Source organism: Sminthopsis crassicaudata, chromosome 3 (genome assembly GCF_048593235.1).
Source record: "Sminthopsis crassicaudata isolate SCR6 chromosome 3, ASM4859323v1, whole genome shotgun sequence".
NCBI lineage: Eukaryota > Metazoa > Chordata > Mammalia > Dasyuromorphia > Dasyuridae > Sminthopsis > Sminthopsis crassicaudata.
The window spans coordinates 417,496,430-417,523,595 of NC_133619.1; the positions used below are offsets into that span (position 1 = coordinate 417,496,430).

At 32.0% G+C, this 27,166-nt stretch overlaps 1 protein-coding gene across 1 annotated transcript in view; it reads right to left on the reverse strand.

Moving 5' to 3' along the window:
- The window catches only part of PMS1 (PMS1 homolog 1, mismatch repair system component), a 129,173-nt gene that overhangs the window by 51,697 nt on the left and 50,310 nt on the right, over positions 1-27,166 (reverse strand). Inside the window, 1 exon segment of the mRNA XM_074302871.1 lies at positions 19,136-19,299. Within this exon segment, the coding sequence (XP_074158972.1) occupies positions 19,136-19,299 (164 nt within the window).

The window sequence follows — 27,166 nt, forward strand, 5'->3', positions numbered from 1 at the left end:
TATCAGTTTGAACTTCTTGAAGATTGTAAAGATAAAATTGAATCTTGGCAAAAGCTTCAAAATCACAGGTAGGTCTTCCCTGGCTTACTCTATTAAAGACATTTAATTCAAGGAAGAGAAGATACCTGAACAACAAAAATGTAATGATAATGATAATTTCTTCTAAAAATAAACCAAATAAAAGACTGCCAAAAGGATAGAATATCAAAAGAAGACTTTATAACTAACATGCAGCACAAAAATGAGGATGATAACAATAGCTGACATTAATATATATAAGACTTTACAACTTATAAAGCACTTCACAAAAACATTACTTCAACTGAGTATTACAACAATCTGTTGATGTAGATAAAGCATTATTTATTCCATTTTATAGAAGAGGAAACTGAGGCTCAGAAAGGTTAAGTGACTTGACACAAGGTCACAAAAAAGGAAACAAGTTCTCTGATTCCAATTCTCTCACTATAATATGCTATACTTTCAGATTCAAACCCTATTCCAGGAGAAGTATAAGAGAAAGCAGCTCAGCTCTGCTTTATTTGGTGTTTGGTAACAAGATGAAATATAAATTGTTTAACCTTAACATGAATTACACTTACTTTTACATTCTTCCAATAATGCAGTTAAATGTGTTGCATAAACTTGTATCTCTTAATTTTTCAACACCACCAAATACATATATGAAAAGTAAAAGAAATTATTAAAAGAAATTGGAAAAAAAACATTTTTAACTTTAAAATAATCATTATTAAAGATGGAGAAAAGAAGAGGACATAGGGCAGTGCCTTGTATATAGCAGGTATATATATATATATATATATATATATATATATATATATATATATATATATATATATATATATATATATATATATATATATATATATATATATATATATATATATATATATATATATATATATATATATATATATATATGTCTACTGAACTGAATTGTATGACCTACAATCATCCAAAAAACACTTTAAAATGGTCTAAAATTTATGCACACAACACAGGATTCACTCTCTTTTGTAATATTTTAGAGGTTCCCAGAAGAATGATTCCAAATCAAGATCTCAAAGTATTCCCCTGTATACTTAAATAACAAGAAATAAAATCAAATTCATTTTAAAACACACATACACACACACACACACACACACACACACACACACACACACACACACACACACACACAAATGTACCTTCAAAAAAAGAAATGAAAGGGTTATCACAAAACCAAAAAAGGAAAGGATATAGCATTTTGAAAAGATTAAGGGTTACTATTTAAAATATAAAATTTCATTTTTTCAAAATGCACCTGTCCTCAAAAATATAGCTTACAATTTTTAAAAAAGTAATTCTTCTGGAAAATTTTTCATGGCATATGAAATGGTTAAAATGCTGAACTAGGTTTGGCTATAACTGAGAAACATGAGAAACAACTAATTCTTAGAAATAGCCATCTTTACATAGTAAAAGTATATATAGCAGTATCCTACAGGTGTTTTAATCATAATATCTAAAGCTAAAATCACTCGCACTGATTAATTAGAAGTAGTTAACTATGGACCGGCTTTAATACTTCTCTAAATAATGTCTACTTTAAATAAACTTATTGAATCCACTTGAAAATAATTTCCCTTTGGCTGTCTCATTATTCAATATGCTTTCAAGGAACATGGTGATGAAAGAAGAAAAATACCTCTTTCTAACATAACCATACTGGCAAGAGGATCAACATTATCAGTATTCAAAGAATGTCTTGGCAGGATAAACCTTCATAAAAAGAAGGAACACTATCTAATCCAAGTCGTCAAAATAGCAATAGTACTTCTCATATTATGTGGAGTATAAATGTTCATTACCAGTGCAGGAAAAAAAAAAAAAGTTGAAAATAATGGAAAGACATGAATATGTCATTTAAAAAATTTTAATTTAGAAAAAATTCTTTAGACAAATTCTTTTAAGAATGTTAAAATTCTATTTTTTAAAGAAGAAAAAGGTTAAAAATAGCAAGCTATTTTTGACTCAATATTCATGTTTAATTAAAATATTAATTCTTATTTTGAAGATGATATCAAAAGTAATCCCCCTTAGGGGGAAAAAAAAAAAAAAAGCTTGAGGATAGATAGCTTTTATGAATTGTGTGCCTTTCCTCCTCAAATTACTTCTAAAATTTAATGTTACCAACTTAACAATTAAACTTCAACCAATTTTCTTTTCAAACTATACTGGCCTTTGGTCACAGTCACTTACAAAGTACTTTTATGTAAACTGTTATTCTAAATATGTCATCTAGTCTTTGGACTTTATTTTGCCTGAAACAAATGTCAGTGACATCATGTGATCTGGTCAACATATGGCAGAGGTAAGCCTATGTTCTCAAAGATTACAGCAACACAATACAAAAGCTAAACAGTTCTGCTACATTAGAGAAAATCTTCAAGTATAATTTCAGTAACAAAGCGTATTTCCTTTTTAAGGATCTGCTTGAATGAATTCTCTTGACAGTGGCAGTCTACAAAACAAAAATACAAAATAAACTTCAATCTTATGCCTTCCCTTTTTAATTTCTGAAGTGATAGTTGAAAAGTGATGAAGAAGAGACAAGAACTAAAAACCATAACTTTTAGAACATTCATGATTATTCTAAGAACTCAATTTGGAAGCTTTTTCCAATGATCAACAAAAGAAGTTGCTACTGAAGGCACAGGAAAAAAAAAAAGTTTCTGTTCTATATAAATGAAACTAAAAAACAAAAGGAAAGTATAGTTAAATGCTGACATGTTTACTTTGAAAAGGTTATTAAAGGAGATGATGGATGGAGTGGGCTTCCCATACATCCAAAGTAATGAAATGCAATATTCACCTAGAATTGTCAGGGCTCATGATAACCATTTTCAAAAAGGACAAAAGAAAACGATAGTTTATTTGCCAACATTTAATAAAGAGAAAGAAGAGATAGAGAATTCTTATGAAGAATTTGATAAGACCTTCCAAGTTAAATGACCATATTACTTCATAGTTTGTTATTTCAATGTAAAGATTAAGATAGGGAAAAATGATTATAAAAAATTGATTTGGTAAGATGTAGTTAAGAAGCAAAAATGAGAAAAGCCAAACACTTAATGACCATACAGAAGTCTCAAACCTATAAATATCACGAGTATTTTCTTCAAGAAGAAAATCATGATGAGCAAGACACAGCAAACATCAAATTAACATAATAAAAATTAAATTAATTTTAAGACAGTAAAAACCTGGTTACCAAAAAAGTTATTTTTGAATTAGAAATCTACATACATTTAGATCATAAACTTGTTTAATCAGAGATTAAAATCAAAAATTTTAGCAGAATAACAATGACAAAATAGAGCAGGCAAATAAGGCAACTCTAATTTAATTAATAATTTTATTAAATAATCTTATTAAAAACATCTAATTAGATAAGGTCTTGATGCTTCCAAATAGGAAACAGATAACATAATAATAATTATTTTCTAAGAAAGTTTAATTGATATAAAATAAATCAATTGCTCCAAGAAAACAAAAAGCCTAGAAACTCTTAACTAGTATAAATGTGAATAATCTTTTAAAAAGCAGGAAATAGCAGGTAAGAGTAATAATTTAGAATACTTCACACATGAAATCTGATGGAGGATGAGAAATATTATGAAGTGACCACTTCATAAAATATTGGGAAGAAGTAGGATAAAAAGAATTATAACAAAAGCTTGATGTGACATAACCAAACTCAATCATTTTGAGGATTTTTAACTATGAAACTAGATAGAAGACAACAGACAAAATTGGAATAGATTCATAAAGATTTTGAGAGTAAATTTTACCCTCAAAGATCTTGAAATCACTAATTTTGGATTCAAAAATTATAATCTTCAATATCCTGTTTGAAAAAACAAAACATCACTAATGAAAAAAAAGAGGAAAAATAGTTGAACCAAGATGTTTGAAAGTAAAGAAACTGATTCTCAAGATATCTGAAAGATTACTAAATACTTCAAAAAAAATCATAGACTTCATTATTACTTTTTAAAAAAGATAATTGAGAAGATATAAGTAATTAAAAATTTAAGAATATTTTCCCTCTCTTACAAAATCTTTATGAGAATAACATACACAAGTATCAAACACATCCTTGATGAAAATATAAGAAGGGAACATCATACATCTTTATAGTCACACAATGTTCTTTCTATTTGTTGAATAGAAGAAAGCATTTAATTTGGTAGAGCAAAATATTGCCAGAACACTGTCCTCCAAAAAGGGGTCTATTGTTGTTCTTCAGTTATTTCAGTCATGTCTGACTTTTTGTGACCTTATTTGGGGTTGTCTTGGAAAAGATATTGAAGTGGTTTGCCAATTCCTTTTCCAGATCATTTTATAGATGAGTAAAGAAACTAAGGTAAACAGGTGACTTGCCCAGAGTCATACAGCTAGTGTTTGAGGTTAGATTTGAACTAATGAAGATGAGTCTTTCTGACTCCAAGAATGGCACCTCTATACAATGTGTCCACTGTCTACTATAACACTCATCAAAACTTTAAAATTCCTTGAAAGATTTAATTTATATTGCTTTTTTCCCAGGGGCTTTCTAATTATTAATATTAACTGAGGCATTAAAAAAATTGTTTGCCATTTGAAGGATGTTCATGAGAAAACAAATTGAAAACATTTATTACAGAGAGTGAAGTCCTTCAAATTCTCCAGTTTGAAGATGACATGGACTGACTGCATTAAATCTTTGAATACTTCAGTTTCCTAAATGTGACTCATAATCACTCAAAAGCAACTACCTAATTATCCATGTAAAAATATCAAGTGAATGAGTAAAAGACAATCATAGATCTCAGAGTTTGAAAGGACCTAAAAGAGAAAATGGTAAAGATCAATATCAAAAAGGAAAGGTTAGAATAAAAATGTAAAAAAAGACCTTCAAAAACTGGAGACATGAAAAAGATCAGATACAAAAAGCTAAAGATGCTGGAGATACCTGTGTATGTTATTCTCATAAAGATTTTGTAAGAGAGGGAAAATATTCTTAAATTTTTAATTATTTACATCTTCTCAATTACCTTTTTTTAAAAAGTAATAATAAAGTCTATGATTTTTTTTGAAGTATTTAGTAATCTTTCAGATATCTTGAGAATCAGTTTCTTTACTTTCAAACATCTTGGTTCAACTATTTTTCCTCTTTTTTTTCATTAGTGATGTTTGCTTGCATACAAGCAAATTGTATGATTAAAAAAAAAAACTATAAGCTTCTAAAAACTGCGTAGTATAAAATATTATCTTAATCAGTTTGTCTAGAAAGGCAGAATTTGTTTTATTAGTCCAGTCCAAATACTCTCCCCCCAAAAAAACCTTATTACAACAAATTCAACTTGTGGTAACTATCTGCAAAAAAGATTACCTATTACTTAAGCCTAAATGCCTAAATGGATTATCAGTGTCCAAGTCAGATGAGTCAAAATATCAGAAGTCATTCTACTTAGCAATGTAAAAGTAAATTTCCCTGTTTGGATACATGCCATATCCAAGACCTCTGAGATTCTGTGCTTCTTCCCATTAGCAGCATGGAAGATAGCATGTCAAGAGATTTTAGATCTGGAATTAAGAGTATATAACTTCAAATCCTGTGTGACACTCAAGAAACTATTTCATCCCTCTAGGACTATTTTCTTAAAATGAGAGGTTTAGAAGAGATAACTACAAAATCCTCTTCCAATTCCAAATCTGGAAATCTAAAATACATCAAATATTTTACTTCTCTTTCCTTTACTAGCCCTTTTCTCATCCCCCAAAATAAATATAACATAACCAAGGCATGCAGTTCCTACATTCTTTTATCTACTTCTACTTTCATTACCTACTCCTTCCATACTTGTTTCTCTTTTTCAAGCCCTTCCTTCTTGGTCCTAATTGGAGGTCATCTTGAACTTTTATTAAAGTATTAAAAAAAAAAAATCTGTTAATTTCTTGATAGATACAAATTGTATTTATGCCACCATGCTTGAATAAAAGACAATAAATCACTGCAGGAGGAGGGGGGCAGGGGAGTCCGCCAATGAAGAGGGATGCTACCTACTGAGGCAGCCCCTTCCACTGCAAAATTTCTCTAATTGTTAGAAGAATTTTTTCCAAATCTAATCCTTTCTTCATGATAGCTTTCAACTATTTCAACTATAAGGGCATCTTCTTAATTTTCTATGTTTTTCAACTGATACTGAGTTCTTTCACCATTTTGGTAATCCTTTCTCTTAAATCTATTCCATTGGAACAAAAGGTTTTGCAATTGTCAATGCTGAAAAATCACCCATGCATAAATCTTGCAAATGAAAAGCTGTAATAATAATAATAAAAAGAAACAAAACAAAACAAAACAAAAAAAGATCCCAACAACACTGTTCCACTTAGTAATGCCATTCCCTGAAAGTGGATAAAATTACTCTAAAAAGTTTGTCAACAGTTGTGTACAGAGGGATTATCAAAAACCTCTTTATTCCTAGGAGCTATGTTTCTCTTAATATAGCCCAAAATCATATTTGTTTTTCTTATAGTGAAATGGCAAGCCCAGTACAATTCAAATGTTTCTTAATTAAACTACTGCCTAATAATTTTGTACTTTGAAGTTGATTTTTTTTTTTTTTAATTCAAATGTAAAACTAGATTATCCCTGTCATTCAGGTCAATTTTCAAGCCTGCCAGTATTTTTTAAATTCTGATTCTATTATTCAACGTAATATATAGTATTCTTCCAGGCTTTTTGTCCTCTAAAAAGTTGTTCAGTATGCCATTAATACCTTTATCTAAATTATGGATGAAAACATTATATAATATAGGAAGCACAGGTTTTTGGGACATTTCCTGGGGTATCTCCTTATAAGCTGACAAAGAAAATGAAAGACCACTTTTGTGTTCAGCCATTTAATGAATTCCCAAACCATCTTATTATAATAAGGTCTACTGTCTTGCCCACACTGCTACATTTGTTCCAAAAGAATAGTCAAAATGTACCAGATAAGTACTTATAATAGATAATTTCCCAGAAATATTGAGGCAAAAAAATGTATCTTCCTCTCAAGAAATTCCCATTCTAATGAGGAATTGGGTAAATAACTAGGTAGATTTAAGGACTACACTGAGAATTCTGGCCAAGAAGTCTGAAAAGCTTGAGTCTCTTTGGACCTGGCCACATCCACCCGGAGTGACTCAGCAGCTATCAATCTTAGAACACAGACTCAACGCAGCCATTGCTGTCCTGCTAGTGCTTCGCTGCTGTCCCCTACAGTCTGTAGAGGAAGCTAGGTAACACCATCCAGCCCCTCCCCAAAAGCAGACCATTTGTTTTTCTTGTTAGTTTGTTTTCTTTGATTCTTCTTTGACAGAATGAACAAAAAATTAAAGCGCATTCTAACTATTGATAGCTTCTATATGGATAGAGAACAAGCTTTAAACCCTGAGGAGACTAAAAACAGATTCTCCCCAGATGAATCTACAAAGTGGGAAATCATCTGGTCCTCAGCACACAAGACTCTCATAGAAGAAATCAAAAAGGCTCTCACAAGACAGCTAGAAGAAAAATGGGAAAAGGAAAAGGAAGCTTGGCAAGAGTGTCTGGATAAATCATCCCACTCATTTAAAAATAAGAGTGGATAAAGAAATCAAATCCTTGAAAAGCAGAATTAGTGAGTTGGAAAAAGAAAATAGCTCTCTAAAAAAAAAAAATTCCATAAAACAAAACAACTCACTTAAAAACTCAATTGCACAATTAGAAGAAGATATTAAAGTGAGTGAAGAAAATACTTCATTGAAAATCAGAATCGAACAAATGGAAATGAATGACTTGAGGAGAGAGCAAGAATCAGTCAAGGAAAACCAAAAAAGTGAAACAATGGAAAAAAATGTTAAATGCCTTCATGAGAAAACAACAGACCTGGAAAATAGATCCAGGAGAGACAATCTGAGAATTATTTGACTCCCTGAAAAATATGATGAAAAAAGAAGAGCCTGGACACTATTTTCCAGGAATTTGTCAAAGAGAACTACCTAGATATCTTAGAAACAGAGGGTAAAATAGAAACTGAAAAAATTCATCGATCACCTACTGAAAGGGATCCTAAAATCAAAACACTAAGAAATATAGTGGCCAAATTTCAGAACCATCAGACAAAGGAAACAAGCTGCTAGAAAAAATCAATTCAAATATGGAGGAGCCACAATAAGGATTATGCAGTATCTAGCAGCGTCCATATTAAAGGATCGAAGGGCTTAGAACATGATATTCTGAAAGGCTAAGGAACTTGGTATGCAACCAAAAATAACTTACCCAGCAAAAATGAGCTTCTTTTTCCAGGGAAGAAGATGGACATTCAAAGAAATAAGTAAATTTCATCTATTCTTGATGAAAAAACTGGATCTAAATAAAAAGTTTGATCTACAAATACAGAACTCAAGAGAAACCTAAAAGGGTAAAAAGAAAATTTGGGAAATATATTTGTGCTATAAAGATATATAAAGAATACATGTATATGTATTGTTCTAGAAACTAGAGATGGAAAGGAAATTGTACCTAGAAAAGGATAAAGTGGGGGTACTACATCTCACGAAGAGGCAATGGAAACCTATTATATATGAGAGAAAGAATGGAGGGGATGAACATAGTGTGTATCGTATTGCCATCAGAATTGGCTTAAAGAGAAAAATATTAGAAATATTTGATTTATAGTGAAACTTCTCCCACCTCATTGAAGAGTAGGAGGGGAAAAGTGAAAAGGGAAGGAGAAAGCTAAATGGAAGGGAATACAGAAATTGTGAGGAAAAGGGATAAGATAGGGAGAGGAACTCTAAGGTGAGGGGAGGAATATTAAAAAGGGAGGGCTATGAGAAGCAAATGGTGATCATAAGTTTAATACTGTGATGGGGATAAGGGAGAAGGAAAGGAGAAAAGCATAAGCAGGTGTTAACAAGGTGGCAAGTAATACAGAATTGGTCCTTTTAACTATAAATGTGAAGGGAGTAAACACCCCCATAAAGAGGAAGCGATTAGCAGACTGGATTAAAAGCTAGAATCCTACAATATGTTATTTGCAGGAAGCACACCTAAAATAGGGTGATGCTTACAGAAGTAAAGGTAAAAGATTGGAGCAGAATCTACTATGTTTCAGGTGAAATGAAAAAAAGCAGGAGTAGCCATCCTCATCTCAGATCAAGCAAAAACAAAAACTGATCTAATTAGAGAGATAAAGAAGGGCACTATATCATGCTAAAGGATAGCATAGATAATGAAGCAATATCAGTATTAAACATATATGTACCAAGTGGTGTAGCACTTAAATTCTTTTTTTAAATTAATTTTATAATTATAATTTTTTTTGAAAGTACATATGCATGAGTAATTTTTTTTTTAACAACATTATCCCTTGTATTAATTTTTCCAAATTTTCCCCTCCTTCCCTCTACTCCCTCCCCTAGATGACAGGCAATCCCATACATATTAAATGTGTTACAGTATAACCTAGATGCAATATATGTGTGTAAATCCAATTTTCTTGTTGCATGGTAAGAGTTGGATTCCAAAGGTAAAGGTAACCTGGGTAGAAAGACAGTAGTGCAAATAGTTTACATTCACCCAGTGTTCCTTCTCAGGGTGTAGCTGTTTCTGTCCATCATTGATCAACTGTAAGTGAATTGGATCTTCTCCATGTTGAAAATATCCACTTCCATCAGAATATATCTTCATACAGTATTGTTGATGAAGTGTATAGTGATCTGCTGGTTCTGCTCATTTCATTCAGCAACAGTTCATGCAAGTTTCTCCAAACCTCTCTGTATTCATCCTGCTGGTCATTTCTTACAGAGCAATAATATTCCATAACATTCATATACTATAATTTACCCAACCATTCTCCAATTGAGGGACATCTATTCAATTTCCAGTTTCTAGGAATTACAAAAAGGGCTGCCACAACCATTTTGGCACATACAGGTCATTTTCCCTTCTTTAGTATTTCCTTGGGATATAAGCCCAGTAGTACCACTACTAGATCAAAGGATATGGACAGTTTGATAACTTTTTGGGCATGGCTCCAAATTGCTCTCCAGAATGGCGGGATTCTTTCACAACTCCACCAACAATGCATCAGTGTCCCAATTTTCCCACATCCCCTCCAAAGCATTTAAATTCTTAAAAGAGAAATTAAGAAAGCTGAAAAAAGAAATAGACAGCAAAACTATAATAGTGGGAGATCTCAACCTTGCACTCTCAGAATGAGATAAATCAAACCAAAAATAAATAAGAAAGAAGTCAAAGAGGTAAATAGAATATAAGAAAAATTAGAAATGATAGCTCTTTGGAGAAAACTAAATGGAGACAGAAAGGAGTACACTTTCTTCTCAACAGTTTATGGAACTTATACAAAAATTGACCACATATTAGGACATTAAAAACCTCAAACTCAAATGCAATAAGGCAGAAATACTAAAAGCATCCTTTTCAGATCACGATGCAATGAAAATTACATTCAATAAAAAGCCAGGGGAAAATAGACCAAAAAGCAATTGGAAACTAAATAATCTCATACTAAAGAACAATTGAGGGAAACAATAAATCATAGACTTCACCCAAAAAAATGACAATAATGAGACATCATACCAAAATGTGTGGGATGCAGTAATAAGGGGAAATTTTATATCTCTAGAGGCCTACTTGCATAAAATAGAAAAAGAGAAGATTAATGAGTTGTGCTTGCAACTAAAAATGCTAGAAAAAGAACAAATTAAAAACCTCCAGTCAAACACACTAAACTTAAAATTCTAAAAATAAAAGGAGAGGTCAATAAAATTGAAAAAAAAAAAAAAAACTTTTGAATTAATTAATAAAACTAAAAGTTGGTTCTATGAAAACACCAACAAAATAGATAAACCCTTAGTAAATCTGATTAAAAAAGGGAAAGAGGAAAAGCAAATTGTTAGTCTTAAAAATGAAAAGGGAGAACTCGCCACTAATGAAGAGGAAATTAGAGCAGTAATTAGGAGTTACTTTGCCCAACTTCATGCCAATAAATTCGATAACTTAAATGAAATGGAAGAATACCTTCAAAAATATAGCTTGCCCAGATTAACAGAGGAAGAAGTAAGTAGTCTAAATACTCCCATTTCAGAAAAAGAAATAGAACAACCTATTAACCAACTCCCTAAGAAAAAATCCCCAAGGCCAGATGGATTTACATGTGAATTCTACCAAACATTTAAAGAACAATTAACTCCAATGCTATATAAACTGTTTGAAAAAATAGGGATTGAAGGAGTCCTACCAAATTCCTTTTTTGACATAGACATGGTACTGATACCTAAACCAAGTAGGTTGAAAACAGAAAAAGAAAATTATAGACCAATCTCCCCTAATAAATATTGATGCTAAAATCTTAAATAAAATATTAGCAAAAAGATTACAGAAAATTATCCCCAAGGATTTATACCAGGAATGCAGGGCTGGTTCAATATTAGGAAAACTATTAGCATAATTGACGATATCAATAAACAAATTAACAAAAACCATATGATCATCTCAATAGATGCAGAAAAAGCATTTGATAAAATCCAACATCCATTCCTAATAAAAACACTAGAAAAGAGGAATAAATGGACTTTTCCTTAAAAATAGTCAGAAGCATATATTTAAAACCGTCAGTAAACATCATATGTAATGGGGAAAAACTGGAACCTTTCTTAGTAAGATCAGGAGTGAAACAAGGTTGCCCACTATCACAATTATTATTCAATATTGTATTAGAAACCCTAGCCTCAGCAATAAGAGTCGAGAAGGAGATTAAAGGAATTAGAGTAGGTAATGAGGACACTAAACTATCACTCTTTGCAGATGATATGATGGTATATTTAGAGAACCCCAGAGATTCCAAAAAAAGCTATTAGAAATAATTCATAATTTTAGCAAAGTTGCAGGATACAAAATAGATACAAAATAAATCCACATAAAGCCTCAGCATTTTTATACATCACTAACAAAATGCAACAGCAAGAAATACAAAGAGAAATTCCATTCAAAATAACTGTTGATAGCATAAAATATTTGGGACTATATCTACCCAAGGAAAGTCAGGAATTATATGAGCAAAAATATAAAACACTTTCCACACAAATAAAATCAGATTTAAATGATTGGAAAAATATTAAGTGCTCTTGGATAGGCTGAGGGAATATAATAAAAAACCTAATCTGTTTATTTAGTGCCATGCCAATCAGACTCCCAAGAAACTATTTTAATGACCTAGAAAAAACAACAACAAAATTCATATTGAAGAACAAAAGATCGAGAAATTCAAGGGAAGTAATGAAAAAAAAAAATCTAATGAAGGTAGTCTAGCTGTACCTGATCTAAAGCAGCAGTTACCAAAACCATTTGATACTGGCTAAGAAATAGATTAGTTGATCAATGGAATAGGTTAGGTCCATAAGACATAATAATAACTATAGCAATGTAGTGTTTGGCAAAACCAAAGGTCCTAAATTTTGAGATAAGAATTTATTATTTGACAAAAACTGTAAATTAATATGGCTTTAGAAATTACATATGGACCTACACTTAACACCATATACCAAGATAAGATCAAAATGCATTCATGATTTAGGCATAAGGAATGAGATCATAAATATATTAGAGGAACATAGGATAGTTTACCCCTCAGACTTATGGAGGTGGAAGGAATTTGTGACCAAAGAAGAACTAGAGATTATTATTGATCACAAAATAAAAAAAAATTTGATTACATCAAATTAAAAAGCCTTTGTACAAACAAAACTAATGCAAACAAAATTAGAAGGGAAGCAACAAACTGGGAAAACATTTTTACAGTTAAAGGTTCTGATAAAAGCTTCATTTCCAAAATATATAGAGAATTTACTTTAATTTATAAGAAATCAAGCCATTCTCCAATTGATAAGTGGTCAAAGGATATGAATAGGCAATTTTGAGATGATGAAATTGAAACTTTTTCCACTCATATGAAAGTGTTCCAAATCACTATTGATCAGAGAAATACAAATTAAAATAACTCTGAGATACCACTACACACCTATCAGATTGACTAACATGACAGGAAAAAATAATGATGAAAGTTGGAGGGGATGGGGGAAAACTGGGACATTGATGCATTGTTGTGGAGTTGTGAACGAATACAACCATTCTGGAGAGCAATCTGAAATTATGTCCAGTTATCAAAGTGTGCATACCATTTGATCCAGCAGTGCTACTACTGGGCTTATAACCCAAAGAAATACTAAAGAAGGGAAAGGGACCTGTATGTGCCAAAATGTTTGTGGCAGCCCTTTTTGTAGTGATTAGAAAGTGAAAAATGAATCCATGCTCATCAATTGGAGAACACTTGGGTAAATTGTGGTATATGAATGTTATGGAATATTATTGTTCTGTAAGAAATGACCAGCAGGATGAATACAGAGAGGCTTGGAGAGACTTACATGAACTGATGTTAAGTGAAATGAGCAGAACCAGTAGATCATTATACACTTCAACAATGATACTATATGAGGATATATTCTGATGGAAGTGGCTACCTTCGACAAAGAGAAGATCTAATTCAATTCCAACTGATCAATGATGGACAGAATCAACCATATCCAGGAAAGGAACACTGGGAAATGAGTGTAAACTGTTTGCACTTTTGCTTTTCTTCCCAGGTTATTTTTACTTTCTAAATCCAATTCTCCCTGTGCAACAAGAGAACTGTTTGGTTCTGCACAGATATTGTATGTAGGACATACTATAATATAATTAACATGTATAAAACAGCTTGCCATCTAGGGGAGGTGGTGAAGGGAGGGAAGGGCACAAAAACACAATGAGGAGAAAAATACTGAAAAGTAGAACTGGCCAAATGGAAAAAGATACATAAAAATGCACTGAGGAGAGCTCATTAAAACATAGAATTAGTCAAATGGAAAACGAGGCACAAAAGTTCACAAAAGGAAATAATTTCTAAAAAGTTAGAACTGGGCAAGTGGAAGCTAATGATTTTATGAAACAACAAGAAACAAACAAAATCAAAAGAATGAAAAAATAGAAGAAAATGTGAAATATCTCTTGGAAAAACAAATGACTTGGAAAATAGATTAAGAGGAAATAATTTAAGAATTATTGAACTATCTGAAAGTCAAGATAAAAAAAGAGACAATTATCAAGAAAAACTACCCTGATATTCTAGACAGAAGGCAAAACAGAAATTGAAAGAATCTCATCTCCTAAAAGACATCCCCAAATGAGAATTCTAAGAAATATTATAGTCAAATTTAAGAACTCCCAAATCAAGAAGAAAAAACTGCAAGCACGCAAAAAGAAATTCAAATATCATGGAGCCACAATCAGGATAGCACAAGATTTACCAGCTTCTACATTAAAGGATCAAAGGCTTTAGAATATGATATTCTGGAGGAGAAAAGAACTAGCATTACAACCAAGAATCACATACCCAGCAAAACTGAGTAAAATCCTTCAGAGTTAAAAAATGGATATTCAATGTAATTCAATGTAATGTTATTACATTATTTTTAGAAGACTAACAGAATTTTCAACAAAAAAGAATATTATATTCTCTGAGCACTGCATTTAGTATGTCATTTTATCATTATCATTTACTTTTCCAAAGTTAATAACTATTTCTATAATTTATTCTTTGATTTTTTTCATTATTTAAGATTTCATTGTTAAGTCTCCATTTGGGTATATATATTTATAGTAGTCCCTGAATCAATTTCTGTTCCTATTGCATTATGAATGTAAAGGATATATGTACAAAGACCATTATGATCTTTGTACATTTCTTTGTAATAATCTCTGTGTTTTAGCATACTGCAGAGAAATATGCATATTCTTTTGCTATCCCATTTAGAAGACACCAGAAATCTTTTACGTCTAGTTTCTCTAACAATTTGGCCATTTCCATATATTTTTTTAAATCTTTCTAATAGAATTATCCAAAACTGAAAGAGAAATGTTGGAAATCTTCTGTCACTATTGTGTTTCTATATCTTCTTGAAGTTCAAGTATGATTTCTTTATGAATTTGAATACTAAGACACTTGAAGCATACAAGTTTATTCCTGATATTGGTTTGTGGTTTATGGTTTCTTTAAGCATAATAAAATTTCCTTGTTTATACTTTTTAAAAAATGTTTGTTTTTGCTTTATCTGATAGTATAATAGTAATTCCTACTTTTAAAAAATTCATTCACTTGATGCAAGGCAAATTTTTCCCACTGCCCTTAGTTTCATTTTAAATATGTCTTTTTATTTTAAACATGTTTCTTGTAAAAAAAAAAAAAAAAAAAAAAAAAAGTATGCAGCATTTTGTTTTCTTATCCAGCCAGATATTCTTTCTTGTTTTATTGGATTGTTTAATCCATTAACAATTAAAGTTATGAGTTAAAATTTATATTTTTCTCCCCTGAAATTTGTTCTTTTTTTTAAAAGTTATAATTCTTCTCCTCTTTTGTTGTAAACACAGTATTATGTTCCTTCAGTTATTTTAATTTTTTTTTAAGGCAGCTCTGTTAATACTAGCTCTCTTTCTCTCACCTCTGATCCCTTCTTCTCATTTGTATCCCATTATATTTTATTAGTTTCTCTCTCCTGTTTTTATCTAGTTATACATTAATTCCTTTTCATTTTCTTCTCAGTGAAATAGGTTCCCCATCAGCTAGTTTTATTCATTAGTTCGTTTCACTTCATATTTTTGTTACCTTTAAAAAACAAAAGATTTTTCACTCTTTTCATTACCTATCTTTGTTTAAACTCTCATTCTCTGATTCACAATCCCTATAATCATCTGGTCTCCTCTCTTTTCTCTGTATTCTTCATACGACCAATCTTTTCAAGGAATACATTCTAGGTTCTTCCTTCTACACACTTTTTGCCACAGTCTTAAAAGGCTTACCACATGGATTTCCTTTTTCCTTTGTGCTTCACTCTGAAAACAATGTTAATTATTGCAGCTATTAATTCATAGTACATCACACTACCCTCACATGGGCTAAAATCCTCTTGCCCCCAAGCGTTCCAAATCTCCTGTCTCAGCACAAAAAGACATTCTAAGGTACAAAATTCCCTGGACTTCATCCAGCATAATGTTCTTATCTCCCTTGACTCACAGAAATATTCATTAGTGGAACCCCTTTCTCTACAAAGTAAAGACCCTTTCTTTTCTTCCCCTTTTCAATATTTCACCCTTCCTCCTCACTCATTCTTGTAGGCTCTTTTCTTTATGAGATAACAGCAGTCATCTTGCCTTCATTGCTAGTTTTAGATTTGATCCCAGTTTATCACTCACTGTTCTTTACTCCCTTTCTCTTCTCTTCCTCTTTCATGTACTCTCATGTTGCAATGTTGTCCCACAAAAGCAGCATTCTCAAGTAGGCAGGGTGTTGTCAGGTTCTACCCATAATGCCCTCTGTCTGCCTCATCACTGCTAGATTTACAAGATTTCCACCTTCAACCCCTGTCAATTTATATACTTAGAAAGAAGTTTCTTACTGGTCTTTCTGGTGTCACTATGTTTTTATTGCTCCTCCTTCTTCTAGTAGATGTGAAATAGTCTTGAGGTATTCAAATGCCCTTTCCTTTATATTTGAAGATCTTTCTCTTGATGTTTTGCAGAATTTGTTTCTAAATTGAATTGTCATATTAACTATCTTTTTTTCCTAGAAATAATTTGTGAGTTCTTTCTATTGGAATTTAATGTTTTGTGTTCAGAAGTCCTAAGCAGTCTCTTTTATTATTTCCTTCATTATGGTATTAATTTTTTTTTTCCTCTTGTCTTCTTTTGGGAGATCTATGATCCTAACTAGAGTCATATGTTTTGCTTACAATGAGCATATCTTCTTTTTGTGTTCTTGTTTGTTTCTCTTCATACAGATCATCTTTCACCTCTGGGTATTTGCATTCTCTATTATTCTCTCTTATGTTTCTTTAGTAAATCTTGCCATTAAATATTCTTTTTTTCTAATTATTTTTGCTGTAGCGTATACAACTTTGCTCCCATGATTCTAATTTCCCTTTTAAATCACGTAGGAATAATGTGTTACAGTTCTGTCTTCATAAGTCCTCAGCCTCATCGAATGTTAGATCATTTTCCTTCATTCATGGATGCCTGAAATGGTTTATTACATCTGGAGATCATAATTCCTTCTATTATTATTATTTTTTCTATTGATTTATCTGTTTATATTAGAAGTCTTTACAATTCCTTCTCTTAGAACTTTAGGTACTTCCAGATCCCTCTTTAATTTCCTAATCACACTCTTTCTGACTCTTTCTCTTCTAATTATGATTTCTTTGTATTTCAAAGCATTTCATCCTCTTCCCACATGGGGTAATTCTTGTTTCAACAGCCTAAGTCTTTGTCCCAACCAACTTTTAGGTTATCAGAATTGGTACCATGCTCTTTTCCCTTAGGTTTGGTGGAATGCTTCACAATCCCCTCAAAATATGGTGTTCTGTCCTGATGATTTGTCCCAATCCCTTTAGATCTCTGTCTTAGCACCAACAGTTCAGATCTTGCTTACTCCAGTTCAGAGCTTTATAGCACTGATGCATTCAGGTTTTAGCACTCAACAGGCTTTTTACTCCTGCAAGGCTGTGGCCAATCTCCCTATTGAGACCTGAAAAACTCCCACAGCCTAGAGCTGGATGAGTCTCTATAGCAAAGAAAGAGGGAAGAAAGGAACAGAGTTCAGGGATGAGATTGACATAAGCCTTTATCATGATCTGCAAGTAGAGTGCTGGCACAGGAAGAAGAGAAAGGGTACAGAATGAATACAGAGTCAGGAAGTCTGAATTCCTAGGTTTTTTTGTTTACATTTTCTTTTGGATTCTAGGTATTTCAGACTATGAAAACAGCTTTATCTTTGGTATATAACTTTTGTTTTGGAAAGGTTTGAGAGGCCATAAGGATTAGAATAAATGTCTTGCTGATCACAAAACCAAACTGCAATAGCTCCTGATTCAAGTTTCTTCTTTCTCCAAACTACCCTCCATTCAGCTGATAAAATTATTTTTTTAATGTACTCATTTGACTATGTCACTCTCCCACTCAATAAATTCTAGTGGCTTTCTCATATTTTTAGGTCTCATACTTTGTTTTGTCTTTTAAATCTTTCACAATCTGGCCCCAACCTATCTTTCTAGTCTTATTATATATTACTCTAATTAACAAATTCTATGATTTAACAAAATAGGCCTTATCTTTGCTCCTCATACATAGAAGTACATGTCCTTTCAATCTTACGATGTATTCTCTCCTCACATCTATCTCATAGACAACTTTCTTCAATACTGAGTTCAAGTGATACATGAAGTATTTCCTGATTCCTTAGCTATTTATGCACCCTTTTTCAATTATTTTGTATATACTTTCATATATACTATATATATATCTCCTCTGATATAATCTAAACTTTCCAAGTGCAGGATCTGTTTCATTTTTGTCTTTGGATCCCTAGTACCAAGCACAGTGCCTAGAACATGTTAGAAGCTTAATAAATATTTTAAAATTGATCAGCTTTTATATGTTGGGAGGGAGGTGAGAAAAAATGTGGATCACAACATAGTATTTTCACCTTTAGTGTTGCTATTTGCTTGCTTGCTTTTATTTTTCTTTCATTTTTTTCCCCTTTTTGACCTGATTTTTCTTATGCAGCAGGATAAATGTGAAATTATGTTTAGAAGAATCGCACATATTTAACCTATACTGGATTGCTTGCTGTCTGGGGAGAGGAAGGTGAGGAGGGAAGGGGAAAAATTTGAAACAAAGTTTATCAAGAATAAATGGTGAAAATTATCATTGTATTATGAAAAATAAAAAGCTATTATTATAAAAAAAGCCCCGTAAGCTGTGCTCTTTTTTCCTCTCATATCCCCTGCAGAGAGTAAACATAATTTTTTAAAATTGTGCTATTGCTTTTTCTAAGGAATAATCTCTACAAATGAAACTTGGGCATGAAGGATGAATTATCTTGTCCCCCCTCTCAAAAATCACATTTCATAAGTTATTTTTACAAAAAAAAAAAAAAAGTCTTACCTTGTTATGTGTAAAAATAATCCTTAATTCAGGTTTGAGAACACCATAGGCTATAAGAAGGTCTTGGATTTTTTTCAATTCATCCTTACATCTTTTAGCTGTCGAGTAAAATTGTTTTCTTACAGGAAGATTCTTAAATAGTTTCAATGCAGTTACAGTTGTACCTATAAGCAAAATATAATAAATATCAACTCCCCCAAAACAGTGTTAGCAAAAGGCAAATTTTAATTGCATTCCAATGAAGAAACAATTTCACAGATTAATTTACCTGAAAAATTCTCTTAAGTCAGCTCTCTAGAGAGTTAAATCTAAATGAATCTAAATGAAATTCTAAATATCAAAAAGAAGAAATCATAAAAACAAATAATTATTGAGTCAATCATAATGGTGAAATCATATGCCAAAATTTCTGAGATGAAATCTGAAAAAAAGTTTTATCCCTAAGAACAAACACTATCAAAATAAAAAGAGAGGAATATTCAATAAAAAATAATTAGAATGGCAAGAAATAAACCCAAAATAATAATAATTTTAAAAAAGCAAACATCTTAATAATCAGTGAAAACCCTAAAAAACTGAAACACAAAACTAAAAGCTACTTCTTTGAAAAGACTAGCAAAATTAACAAATATTTAGCCAACCTTATTAAAGATAAAATAAAATAAAATAAATGAAACACAAAGTAAAATCGCAATTGAACCAGCAGAAATAAAAAGAATTACAGGAAACCATATGTATCCCTCCCTCAAATCTGAACAGTAGAGAAATATACCAAAAAACTACAAATAACAAAATACCAAGTTCTGTTAAAAAAACAAAAACAAAAACAAAACAACAATCTGAGGAATGGTGATAGAGCCAGTTGCTAAGGAATGAAGAAAACAAACAAAAAACCCCACAAACATCCTGTTCCTAATATATACAAGAAAATTCCATCACACTTTCCCAATAAATATAGAAGTAAATTAAGGACATATCTTCCCCTCCCCATTATTATTTTATATAATCAAGAAATGCTATTAATAGCACAAAGCTAAGAGAATAAATGAAGACAAAACAATCCCTTTTTGTTGGTACAATATTTTACTTAGAAAATCCTAAGGAATCAGCAGAAAAACTAATTGAGACAAGACCTTTAGCAAGTTATAGTATACAAAATAAAGCACAGAAATTCACAGAATTATTATGTAATAGCATGTTTAAAAGGCAATAATAAAAAGGAAGTCCCATTCAACATAACCATAAAATTAATAAAATATTTGAGTTGATTTACCAAAACATACTCAATACTGTTAAGCATCACTGTGAAAACTGTCTCCTTCAACATGTTTATCAAATGGTCTTTATGTTTTAGATTCTTGTATCCATTTGGGGTTTGTTATGGTATATGTTATAAGATACTGCTCAGATTGCTTTCCAGTTTTTTTTTTTTTTTTTCAAGCAGGACAGTGGCTCTCAAGTGTTTGGTCTTAGGTCCCCTTTACACTTAAAATTTTTCTTTAGTATTTTATTTTTCCTCAGTTAAGTAAAAACAATATCTAACATTCGTTTTTAAAACTTTTGAGTTCCAAATTCTCTCATTTCCTCCCTTCCTATCTGCCTGAGAAGGCAAGAAATTTAATATAGATTATATATGTATAGTCATGCAAAATATTTCCAAAACAGTCACATTGTGAAAGAAAACAAAAATCCCAAACCAACCCATCAAGAAAATTAAAATTAATATGAGCTAATGCAAAGTGAAATATACTATATACAAAGTAACAGTAATATTGTAAGATGATCAGCTGCGAATGATTTAGTTATTCTCATTAATATAATGATTCAAAACAACTCTTCAAGGATTTATGATGAAAAATGTTATTCATACCTAAAGAACTGATGGTGTATGAATACAAATTGAAACATAATTTTTAAACTTTATTTTTCTTGAGGTTTTAGTTTTATATGTATACACAGAAGACCCTATGTACAAAAGTATTTATAGCAGCTCTTTTTTGGGGCCAAAGAATTGGAAACTGAGGGAATGCCTGTTAAGATTCTTACAAGGTGCTAAGTCACTGGAATGGATATAATTATCTAATTCAGTATGATTGATCTGACTCTACAAGGAGATGTTATCGGTCAGAACTTGAAACACGGTACTAAGTGGAACTGAGGAAACAATGATTAAATTTAATTTACCACTGATTGAATCCTATAACAAATAATGGTTTCCTAGTGATGAAATGATTTTGGTGTGTGCTCAGTGGGCAACATATAAGCAAGAGGCTCTCAGGGCCAACGATGACTTTGGGAAAACTTCTCAGGAGATTCAGAGTCAGATTCATTCCCACTTCAACCTTCATGCTGGCTGGAGACACTCAGAGAAAGCTCTCAGGAATCAGAGAGAGATATAGGCCTCTAAGAAAGCTTACAGGGCCCAGGAAAAGATTCACGATTTTTTTTTTTTTAAACTTTCAATCTGGCTTCATTTTTTTTTAATTAATTTTTATAATCATAACATTTTCTTTGACAGTACATATGCATAGGTAATTTTTTTTTTTTTTACAACATTATCCCTTGTACTCCCTTCTCTTCCAAGTTCTCTTCCCTCCTTCCCTCCACCCAATCCCCTAGATGGCAGGCATTGCCATACATATTAAATATCTTATAGTACATCCTAGGTACAATATATATGTGCAGAACAGAATTTTGTTGTTGTTGTTGTTGTTGCAAAGGAAGGATTGTATTCAGAAGGTAAAAATAACCTGGGGAGAGAAACAAAACAAAACAAACAAACAAAAAAACAATGCTCTCAGTTTATACTCATTTCCCAGTGTTCCACTGATCAATTGGAATTAGATTAGCTCTTCTCTATGTTGAAGATATCCACTTCCATCAGAATACAACCTCATACAGTATCATTGTTGAAGTGTATAATGATCTCTATTTCTGCTCTTTTCACTCAGCATCAGTTGATATAAGTCTTTCCAAGCCCCGCTGTATTCCTCCTGTTGGTCATTTCTTACAGAACAATAATATTCCATAACATTCATATACCATAATTTACCCAACCATTCTCCAATTGACGGACATCCATTCATCTTCCAGCTTCTAGCCACTATGAAAAGGGCTGTCACAAACATTTTGGCACATACAGGTCCCTTTCCCTTCTTTAGTATTTCCTTGGGATATAAGCCCAGTAGTAGCACTGCTGGATCAAAGGGTATGCACAGTTTGATAACTTTTTGGGCATAATTCCAGATTGCTCTCCAGAATGGTTGGATTCTTTCACAACTCCACCAACAATGCATCAGGGTCCCAGTTTTCCCACAGCCCCTCCAACATTCATCATTATTTGTTCCTGTCATCTTAGCCAATCTGACCAGGTGTGTAATGATATCTCAGAGTTGTCTAAATTTGCATTTCTCTGATCAATAGAGATTTGGAAAACTCTTTCATGAGTGGAAATAGTTTTAATTTCATCATCTGAAAATTGTCTGTTCATATCCTTTGACCATTTATCAATTGGAGAATGGCTTGATTTCTTACAAATTAAAGTCAATTCTCTGTATATTTTGGAGATGAGGCCTTTATCAGAATCTTTAACTGTAAAAATGTTTTCCCAATTTGTTACTTCCCTTCTAATCTTGTTTGCATTAGTTTTGTTTGTGCAGAAACTTTTTAATTTGGTGTAATCAGAATTTTCTATTTTGTGATCAATAATGGTCTCTAGTTATCCCTTGGACACAAACTCCTTCCTCCTCCACAAGTCTGAGAGGTAAACCATCCCATGTTCCTCCAATTTATTTATGATTTTGTTCTTCATGCCTAAATCTTGGACCCATTTTGATCTTATCTTAGTATGTGGTGTTAAATGTGGGTCCATGCCTCGTTTCTGCCACACTAATTTCCAGTTTTCCCAGCAGTTTTTGTCAAATAATGAATTCTTATCCCAAAAGTTGGGATTTGTGGGTTTGTCAAACACTAGATTGCTATTTTTATTCACTATCTTGCCCTGTGAACATAACCTATTCCACTGATCAACTAGTCTATTTCTTAGCCAATACCAAATGGTTTTGGTGACTGTTGCTTTATAATACAATTCTAGATCAGGTACAGCTAGACCACCTTCATTTAATTTTTTTTTTTCATTACTTCCCTTGAAATTCTCAACCTTTTGTTGTTCCATATGAATTCTGTTGTTATTTTTTCTAGGTCATTAAAATAGTTTCTTGGGAGTCTGATTAGTATATCACTAAATAAATAGATTAGTTTAGGGAGTATTGTCATCTTGATTATATTCCCTCTCCCTATCCAAGAGCACTCAATGTCTTTCCAATTATTTAAATCTGACTTTATTTTTGTGGCAAGTGTTTTGTAATTTTGCTCATATAATTCCTGACTTTCCTTTGGTAGATATATTTCCAAATATTTTATGCTATCGACCGTTATTCTGAATGGAATTTCTCTTTGTATCTCTTGCTCTTGGATTGTGTTGGTAATGTATAAAAATGCTGAGGATTTATGTGGATTTATTTTGTATCCTGCAACTTTGCTAAAATTCTGAATTATTTCTAATAGCTTTTTAGCAGAGTCTTTGGGGTTCTCTAAGTATACCATCATGTCATCTGCAAAGAGTGATAGTTTGATTTCCTCATTTCCTACTCTACTTCCTTGAATCTCTTTCTTGGCTCTTATTGCCGAGGCTAGAGCTTCTAGTACTATATTGAATAGTAATGGTGATAGTGGGCAACCTTGTTTCACTCCTGATCTTACAGGGAAAGGTTCTAGTTTATCACCATTACATATGATGTTTACTGAAGGTTTTAAATATATGCTCGTTATTAAGAAATAGTCCATTTATTCCTATACTCTCAAGCGTTTTTAGTAGGAATGAATGTTGGATTTTATGAAATGCTTTTTCTGCATCTATTGAGATGATTATATGGTTTTTATTAATTTGATTATTAATATGGTCAATTACACTAAGAGTTTTCCTAATATTAAACCACCTCTGCATTCCTCGTATAAATTCCACTTGGTCATAGTGTATTATCCTGGGGATGATTTTTCTGAGTCTTTTTGCTAATATCTTATTTAAGATTTTAGCATCAATGTTCATTAAGGAAATTGGTCTATAATTTTCTTTCTCAGTTTTCAATCTACCTGGTGTAGGTATCAGTACCATATCTGTGTCATAAAAGGAATTTGGTAGGACTCCTTCAATCCCTATTTTTTCAAATAGTTTATATAGCATTGGAGTTAATTGTTCTTTAAATATTTGGTAGAATTCACATGTAAATCCATCTGGTCCTGGGGATTTTTTCTTAGGAAGTTGGTTAATAGCTTGTTCTATTTCTTTTTCTAAGATGGGACTATTTAGACTACTTACTTCTTCCTCTGTTAATCTGGGCAAGCTATATTTTTGAAGGTATTCTTCCATTTCATTTAAGTTATCGAATTTATTGGCATAAAGTTGAGCAAAGTAGCTCCTAACTATTCTAACTTCCTCTTCATTAGTGGTGAGTTCAAGACTAACAATTTGCTTTTTCTCTTTCCTTTTTTTAATCAGGTTTACTAAGGGTTTGTCTATTTTGTTGGTTTTTTCATAGAACTGACTCTTAGTTTTATTAATTAATTCAATAGTTTTTTACTTTCAATTTTATTAATCTCACCTTTTATTTTTTGAATTTCAAGTTTTGTGTTTGTCTGGGGGTTTTTAATTTGTTCCTTTTCTAGCAATTTTAGTTGTAAGCCCAATTTGTTGGCCCTCTCTTTCTCTATTTTATTCAAGTAGGCCTGGAGAGATATAAAACTTCCCCTTATCAATGCTTTGGCTGTATCCCACACATTTTGGTATGATGTCTCATTATTGTCATTTTCTTGGGTGAAGTTATTAATTATGTTTATGATTTGCTGTTTTACCCAATCATTCTTTAGTATAAGATTATTGAGTTTCCAATTATTTTTTGGTCTATTTTCCCCTGGCTTTTTATTAAATGTAATTTTGATTGCATTGTGGTCTGAAAAGGATGCATTTACTATTTCTGCCTTACTGCATTTGAATTTGAGGTTTTTATGCCCTAGCATATGATCAATTTTTGTATAGGTTCCATGAACTGCTGAGAAGAAAGTATACTCCTTTCTGTCTCTATTTAGCTTTCGCCAAAGATCTATCATATCAAACTTTTCTAGTATTCTATTTACCTCTTTGACTTCTTTCTTATTTATTTTGTGGTTTGATTTATCTAATTCTGAGAGTGCAAGGTTGAGAATTCCCACTATTATAGTTTTGCTGTCTATTTCTTCTTGCAGCTCTCTTAATTTCTCTTTTAAGAATTTAGATGCTGCACCACTTGGTTCATATATGTTTAATACTGATACTGCTTCATTGTTGATGCTACCCTTTAGCAGGATATAATGCCTTTCCTTATCTCTTTTAATTAGACCAATTTTTGTTTTTGCTTGATCTGAGATGAGGATGGCTACCCCTGCTTTTTTGGCTTTGCCTGAAGCATAGTAGATTCTGCTCCACCCTTTTACTTTTAGTTTGAATGTATCACCCTGTTTCAGGTGTGTTTCCTGTAAACAACATATAGTAGGATTCTGACTTTTAATCCAGTCTGCTAACTGCTTCCTCTTTATGAGGCAGTTTGCCCCATTCACATTTATGGTTAGAATGACTAATTCTATATTGCTTGCTATCCTATTAACCCCTGCTTATGCTTTTCCCCTTTCCTTCCCTCTTACCCCCCTACCCAGTATTCAACTTGTGAACACCACTTGCTTTTCACAGCCCTCCCTTTTTAGGATCCCTCCCCCACCTTAAAGTTCCTCCCCTTATTTTACCTCTTTTCCTCACAATTTCTGTTTTCCCTTCCCCTTAGTTTACTCCTTCCCACCCACTTTTCAATGAAGTGGAAGAAGTTTCACCATAAATCGAGTATGTCTATTTATACACACTATGTTCATCTCCCTCCTTTCTTTCTCTCAGATATAATAGGTTACATTTGCCTTTTCATGAGATGTAGCACCACCACTTTACACTTTTATATGATATAATTTCCTTTCCACCTCTAGTTTCTAAGACAAATTATACATATGTTCTTTACATATTTTTATGGCAGAAGTATAGTTCTCAAGATTTCTTTTTACCTTTTTAGAAATCTCTTGAGTTCTGTATTTGAAGATCAAACATTTTATGTAGATCTGGTTTTTCCATCAAGAATAGATGGAATTCATTTATTTCGTTAAATGTCTATCTTCTTCTCTGGAAAACGATGCTCATTTTTGCTGGGTAAGTTATTCTTGGCTGCATACCAAGTTCCTTAGCCTTTGGGAATGTCATGTTCCAGGCCCTTCGTTCTTTTAATGTGGACGCTGCTAGATCCTGGGTTATCCTTATAGTGGCTCCTCCATATCTGAATTGCTTTTTTCTAGCAGCTTCCAGTAATTTTTCCTTTGTCTGATGGTTCTTGAACTTGGCCACTATATTTCTTGGTGTTTTGATTTTAGGGTCCCTTTCAGTAGGTGATCGATGAATTCTTTCAATGTCTATTTTGCCCTCTGTTTCCAAAATGTCTGAGCAGTTCTCTTTGATGATTTCCTTGAAAATAGTGTCCAAGCTCTTTTTTTCCTCACATTTTTCAGGGAGTCTGATTTTTCTCAAATTGTCTCTCCTGGATCTGTTTTCCAGGTCTGTTGTCTTTCTAATAAGCTATCTTTTCAATTGTTTTATTTCTCTGGTTTTACTTGACTACCTCTTGGTTTCTCCTTGAGTCATTCATTTCTACTTGTTGGAGTCTAATTTTCAATGATGTATTTTCTTCACTCACTTTTTTTTTTAATATCTTTTTGTAATTGTCCAATTGTGTTTTTAAGTGAGTTTTCATCTTCTATGGAATTTTTTTCCATTTTATCCATTTTATTTTTTAGAGAGCTGATTTCTTTATCTAGATCACTAATCCTGTTTTCCTTGGAGTTGTTTGCCTTTTCTAATTCACTAATTTTATTTCTCAATGATTTGATCTCTTTATCCACTCTGGA